The sequence below is a fragment of the Macrobrachium nipponense genome, chromosome 4 (genome assembly GCF_015104395.2).
Source record: "Macrobrachium nipponense isolate FS-2020 chromosome 4, ASM1510439v2, whole genome shotgun sequence".
NCBI lineage: Eukaryota > Metazoa > Arthropoda > Malacostraca > Decapoda > Palaemonidae > Macrobrachium > Macrobrachium nipponense.
In genome coordinates, this window is record NC_061100.1 from 79,968,333 (window position 1) to 79,976,293 (window position 7,961).

A 7,961-nucleotide genomic window follows, 5' to 3' on the forward strand; every position below is an offset into this window, starting at 1 on the left:
CGAATAATGAAAGGACGCCTTTCTGATGTAATTATAAACCCCCTATAGTATTTCCGTGCAACATAAGAAAAAATATACCATATCAAGTGAAAACGAACTTTTATAATATACCGTCTAATCTTATTTTGCAGTACGTCTTATATCATTTTTAGAGAAAAGTGATTTCAAACCAAGTAATCTCTGTCTATTTTATGCACCTGCTTTTTCCTGATAGTATTTCTCATTGAATTTTTTTTTTTTTTTTTTTTTGGTTTACGTTCAAGCAATATTGCCGCTTCCCTGATGACATTCTAAACGTACGAGAATTCCCAAAAGTTAATGGCGAAAAGAGTTTGATATATGATTTTGTTTTGGGGGTCTAAGTGTCCCATTAGTACTCTCTCTCTCTCTCTCTTTGCCTTCCTCTCCTATTCTCAGAGTCCTCGGCAGTATATTTAGGTCCTAAGTTTTTGGATTAATGGAGTCGTTAGCATATTCGGCGCTAATCATCCTCATGGAATCCTTATTGCCAAGGTGTTTTTATATTATTATTATTATTATTATTATTATTATTATTATTATTATTATTATTATTATTATTATTATTATTATTATTGATTTTCTTTGTAGGTGAAATATTCTGGAAGATTATTTTATAATTGTGAAGTAAGGTAATGAAACTGGGTGGCCTGGAAATGCTGTAATATATCAATATTTTGAATGAGGTTCTTTGGACGACACTGGTACTGGAAAAATACCATATATATTATAAAATATATTATCACTAAATCTTTTATCCATACGGAAGGTTACAGACAAGCACTCACACAAATATAATGTAATTATAGTATATATATGTATAACTGAATCACGAACAAAGTTAGGAACGTGATAAATCCATAAATAAAGATATATGCCACGAAGGAAAAATAAACGAAGGACGATCTGCGAGACCTTTCGACGTTAAAGCTTCAGTAAAGGACATTTAACGTCGAAAGGTCTCGCAGATCTCCTTCGTTTATTTTTCTTTCGTGGCATATATCTTTATTATGTATATATATATATATATATATATATATATATATATATATATATATATATATTATATATATATATATATATATATATATATATATATATATATATATATATATATATATATATATATATATATATAGTATATATACATATATATATATATATATATATATATATATATATATATATATATATATATATATATATATATATATATATACACGTAAATAAAGATATATGCCACAAAGGAAAAATAAACGAAGGAGGATCTGCGAGACACTTTCGACATTAAACGTCCTTTACTATAGTAGTACCAATCTAAGGTGAGGGTTTGGACGTGTCTAAAAGCGAAAACACGCGTTGCCATATCTTCAAGTTCTTTGTAGAGGCGGCCAAAGTCAAAGCTCTGTATTTTTTACTAATCACCCAAGGGAAACATTACCCTCCTTTCAGAGTCTGGTGAAAGGGGAATGCCCACTCTAATTGTCTTAGAAGGGTTCGCTGGTATAAGTTTATTTTTCCTTTATTCAGATAGTGTGTACTGGCATTAAAACTTCCGATATGAAACAGTTCTTTTTATTCTCCAATTAACTTATTTATTAATAACCTACATGAGAGAAAACTAAAGGGAAATCATGGATATGATAGATTTCATACATTAATCATTTCTTTATTTTAGAAACATTCAGGTAATACATACAGTATATCTAATAAATAAGAATGATAATGATACACTTTATTTAACCTCGTGATGCATTCATTTACAATGGTTTTTTAAAGAGAACAGTACAGAACAGCGTAAAAAGACGAGAGAGAGAGAGAGAGGGATGCTTTAAGAGGACTCCTCATCAGAAGATTCCTCATCAGAAGAGTCAAGACTTACAATAAATGAATCAATATATTTATCAATCAAGATATCTTTTGCTGCATCTTCCACTTGCAATTGCTCGGCATGTCTTACGGCATTTTCCCAATTTTCAGGTGGCACAGTATCCAGAGCTTCTTTAGTAAGTTCCGACAGGTTTGCCATCTTAAAATCGTTTCGTTTCGCTATGAAACTTTTCACTTGGCCCCAAATTAGTTGTTCTATTGGGTTGTATTGGCAGTGGTAGGGAGGAAGCCGAATAATTTCATGTCCATTTTCTGCTGCAATTTTATCTACGACATAAGTGTTTTTTATTTTAACGGAGTACACCTTTACCATCTCTAAAAGTTGACCCTTCAACATTTTCTCTGTTGGTTTCGCACCTTTAGAGATGAGCCATTCTGTAATGACCGCCTTTTTGCTTGACATCGTTGGTAGTCTATCTACTTTCCTTGAATGATAAGGAGCATTATCCATCACAATAATTGAAGTTGGCGGTATGTTTGGGAGCAACTGGCAACGAAACCATTCTTCAAACACTTCGTGATTCATTTGACGGTGATAATCACCGTCATTCTTTGCAGTGAATGTGAGCTCAGCGTTTGGAATGAAGCCTTCTGCAGAGCCTGCATGCAGAATTATAAGTCGGCCACCTTTTCCTGACGGCACTTTAATTCCAGAAGCATTCTCGCATTTATTATCTTTCCAGCATTTTCCTACAGTGTAATTTTGATTAACCCAAGTCTCATCCAGATAAATTACATTTCGTCCGTTCTCCCTGACGTTTTGCATTTTTTCTAGGAATCTTGTTCGCAAGCACTGCACATCATATCGTTCCATCAAAAATTTCCTACCATCGAGTTTTGCGTACTGGAAACCAATTTCTTTCACAATTTTTCTTAAAGATTCTCTACCCCCTTTGAATCCTGTTCTTTCCCTCATTTCAGACAACACTTTATTAATGGTTGGAATTTCTTTCCTCTCATAAAATTGGAGAATTATCCGACGAAGCAAACATTTGTCAAAGTCATCCAAACCAGTCACAGGTTTCGATCTTTTCCTCTTCTTTAAATTGAAAACTGGGTTACCATATAATTCTTGCGACTCTCGTGCTTCTTTACTTATTCGTTCAACTGTAGCTTTACTAACTTTTGTTGCCTCAGCTGTACGAAGAGTTGCATTTGCAACATTAGTAATGGGTCCTCTGTTCTGTTTCTCCATTGTGAAGTATCTTAAAACATTATGAATAATTTGCCTTGCTTGTCCTTGAATGACTCTCAATGAGGAACTCTACCATCCATGGCGACAACAAAAGGCTGCATTGTCCTATAATGACAACTACAGCTCATAATATACCCGTGCCTGGCCCGAGACACGAGGTCAGAGAATACCAAGCCACATTTCTTCACTTTATAATGTTAATATTAATGACTGGTTTAACACAATTGTCATCGGGACCTGTGTACAAAAATTACGATTCAATCATTTTTGGAGCAAATTTATCAATTTCAGTTACTAAACTGCTCCCTTTACCTCATTAAAATTGTAATAGATTGATGTTTGGCAACGCTAGACCAATTTCAATCCTAACAACGGTATTTGGATTTTTTTCATCTTATTCCCCGAATATTCTTTTTTCAAATTCAGTTGACTGTTGTCTTGGAACGTTCTACACAAGGAAAAAAAATTAACATCAAAGATGGGGAAAAAAAATTTCATATTCAAATTTCTCAATTTATAGAAAAGTTCAGTTAACAGACATCTTTTAAGCATTTAATCACACACAAGCACACACGTGTTTGAGCGCCAACTATATTTACATCCGCTAATCCTTACCTTCACCATAAAGGACCCTAGCTTATAAGATTTGACCATTCTTAAGAGATTAACGAAGGGTATATTGTTCTTGACTGACAGATACAGATTTCGATACTTGACCTGAGAATCGAGATTGCAGATGTGGCAACATGTTTGCCACGTTTCTCAAATATGATATTGAAAAACTTAAGAATGTTGATCATTAACAACTGTATACATAAAAACCATGTTTAGCAAATATTTCAGAGTAATTCCCTTCAGTTTTGGCATATAACAACGACCTATATTCCATAAAATTTTCCTTAGAATGGAAGTTTGGCAACGCACGTAAATGACTTTCGACCCAACAAAACCATCACCATAGATTGGTACTACTATAAGCAGAAACTGACATACATGAGGAAAAAGACAATACAAGAAGATTCGTATAACTGACAGATAGGGATTATAAAGAGATTAGTACCTAGAATCCGACACACCTGGAAGATGAGTAACCTTCCCAAACAAGCATAAACAATGGGTGCAATTAAAGGTTTAAGACAATCATCTTAGATACAAGGACAAGAAAATTAAAGGATTATAGGTGACACCTTTTTAGAACTTGGTAAACAACACCATATTCACAATACATATTCACAATACATGTCAGACATACATTACAACGAAGATAACTCCAAGGTAACTAATTTTTATTTAAGTCTGTAATTATATCTTTGAGGTCATTCTTAAACATGTTACAAATACAAGGGTCTAAATGAAAAAGGCCACGACTAACATTGAAATTACAATGAAAAGTAAGTTGTATTAAAGCCGATTCTAAAAGATTTCGTGATAAGACATCTCTTGACCGTGCAATTACTGAACTACCAACCCAATTTATTCGATGGTTGTTTTCACTTAAATGAATGAATATTGCATTAGATGTTTGCCCAGTTTTTACAGAATATTTATGCTGGCTTAGCCTTACTTCTAGGTCTTTGCTAGACTGTCCGAGATAAAATGAGGGACAATCCATACATGGAATTTTATATATTATGTTGTTGCTTTCTCTGGAGCCATTTTTTTTATTAACATTCCTTTTAATGTGTTATTATAGGAAAAAACAAGGTTGACATTAAAAGCTTTTAACAATGATTTAATGGTTTCAAATCCGTTAAAATAAGGCAAACTGAGAATGTTCTTAGATTTTTCTTTCTGCGAGTTACACTAAAAAACTTTTTGTGGGCTTTATTATAACAAATATCTAATATATGTGAAGGATAGCATAAATCTTTCCCTATTTTTCTTTTGTATTCAATTTCTTGATCCAAATATTGTGGACTGACAATGCGCAATGCTCGTAAAAACATAGAAGAAAAAATTGATATTTTTATGTTAAGATGGTAGCCTGAATAGAAATGAACATAAGTTAAGTTGTTGGTCGGTTTCCTATAAATACTGAATTTACATTGAAATGGTTCTCTATGTATCAAAACATCTAAGAAAGGGATGCAATTATCTTTTTCTAATTCTAGAGTAAACTTAATCGATGGTACCTGATTATTTAATTTAGAGAATAAATAATTTACATCAATACCGACAGGCAGAACAGCTAAAATATCATCAACATAACGATACCATTTTACAGGAATATAAATGATATTAGGTAAGTAGCGTTTTTCAAAGAATTCCATGTAAAGGTTTGAGAGTAGTGGTGATAAAGGATTTCCCATTGTCATGCCAAATATTTGTTGATAAAATTCACCATTGAATATAAACTTACAATCACAAATGCACAAACTCGTGAGTGAAATAATGTGACTTATAGGTAGAGGTAATTCATGCTGAGTTAGTTCATTCCTAAGATATTCTAAAATAGAGTCTATAGGGACTTTAGTAAAAAGAGAACATACATCAAAACTAACGAATCTATCGGTTGGGCAAAGAGCAATTTAGTTTAATTTATCAACTAAATCTAGAGAATTATATATATGAGAATCGGTTTTGATGTATGTTCTCTTTTTACTATAGGGACTTTAGCATAAATATTCTGTAAAAACTGGGCAAACATCTAATGCAATGTTCATTCATTTAAGTGAAAATAACCACCGAATAAATTGGGTTGGTAGTTCAGTAATTGCAAGGTCAAGAGATGCCTTATCACGAAATCTTTTAATACAACTTACTTTTCGTTGTAATTTCAATGTTAGTCGTGGCCTTTTTCATTTAGACCCTTGTATTTGTAACATGTTTAAGAATGACCTCAAAGATATAATTACAGACTTAAATAAAAATTAGTTGCCTTAGAGTTATCTTCGTTGTAATGTATGTCTGACATGGTATTGTGAATATGTATTGTGAATATGGTTTTGTTTACCAAGTTCTGAATAGCTGTCACCTATAATCCTTTAATTGTCTTGTGCTTGTATCTGAGATGATTGTCTTAAACCTTTAATTGTTTATGCTTGTTTGGGAAGGTTACTCATCTTCCAGGTGTGTCGGATTCTAGGTACTAATCTTTTTATAATCCCTATCTGTCAGTTATACAAATCTTCTTGTATTGTCTTTTTCCTCATGTATGTCAGTTTCTGCTTAGTAAAGGACGTTTAACGTCGAAAGGTCTCGCAGATCCTCCTTCGTTTATTTTTCCTTTGTGGCATATATCTTTATTTATGGATTTATCACATTCCTAACTTTCGTGATTCAGTTATACACATAAACACACACACACACACACACACATTTTATATATATATATATATAGATATATATATTATATATATATATAGTATAGTATATATATATATATATATTATCTATATATACACATACATATATATGAGCGTGTGTCTGCCGGTCATAACCTATATCTTAAAACTGTCAAATAACATGTATTACATAAATAAAACAATATCCTTCAACGTTTTTCTTAAAATTCAATATAGCGTGCGCATTTACCTTCCGGGTAGAGAGGCCCTTATGAAATACTGATGACCTGCATTTGCACACGCACACACACACACACACACGCACACGCACGCACACACAAGCACACTTACACACAGTTACAAGTGATAGCATCTCTCCATTTCAAAATGAGAAGGGGGAGAATATTGGTTTGCAAACTATACGCCGCTGAAAACATTTCTCTTTGTTAGTTCCTGCGACCTTGGAGGAACTGGAAATTGGAAATTGAAGGTTCTGCTTCATTTCTAATAGAGTTCTTCTTCAGCTGATTTTTAAATTAGTAACTGAGTTATATATATATATATATAGATATATATATATATATATATATATATATATATATATATATATCTATATATATATATATATATATATATATAGATATATATAGATATATATAGACATATATATATATCTATATATATATATATATATATATATATATATATATATATATATAGATAGATAGATATTATATATATATACATATATATATATATATATATATATATATATATATATATATATATGTATATCTATGTATATATATATATATATCTATCTATCTATCTATATATATATATATATATATATATATATATATATATATATATGTGTGTGTGTGTGTGTGTGTGTGTGTGTGTGTGTGTGTGTATAGCTCAAGTATAAAAGGCCATTAAAACACGCTGGTTTAAACCTAAGGACTACTATATTTTGGTGGTCCAACTTTCACCCTTATAAAGGTGGAAGTTGGTCCACCGAAATACTGTATTCCTTAACTTTGTACTTGAGACGTACCCTGTTTTAACAGAAGAATTTATTTACATATATATACGTGCACACATACATACAAATGCTTAACATTTTAAAATGTAATCCATATTTTCAGTCCGTCACATTTCTCTACAGGATTGCGATGTCGGCCCAAGAAAAGGCACAGAAAATGCAGGATGGTTCACGGTAAATCTAAGACAAAGTTCTCCATTACGTTGTATCCGCTGGGTCATAATTTCCTGCCTTACCTTACCTTACCTTACAGACCTTACAGTTCGTTCGGGTTGCCCCAGTTCCCTCAGTGTGAGGCGCCTCTAATGTCTACCAGAGAGTTGCTAGTACATCTTCCGGTATATTTTGCATCTTCCAATCTTGGATGGTCTGGGATGCAGTTTAGATATTTGTCGAGCTTATTCTTAAACACATCTACGCTCACTCCTGATATATTCCTCAGATGAGCTGGCAACGCATTGAATAGACGCTGCATTATCGATGCTGGTGCGTAGTGGATTAATGTTCTGTGTGCTTTCCTTATTTTTCC

The 7,961-nt window shown here is 32.3% G+C and overlaps 1 protein-coding gene across 1 annotated transcript; it reads right to left on the minus strand.

Annotated features, from left to right (window-relative positions):
• Positions 1-1,849: 1,849 nt before the first annotated feature.
• LOC135211413 (uncharacterized) lies at positions 1,850-3,103 on the minus strand. The gene has a single exon (XM_064244724.1). It carries the CDS (start codon positions 3,101-3,103, stop codon positions 1,850-1,852), a length of 1,254 nt encoding a protein of 417 aa, XP_064100794.1.
• Between the last annotated feature and the right edge of the window lie 4,858 nt (positions 3,104-7,961).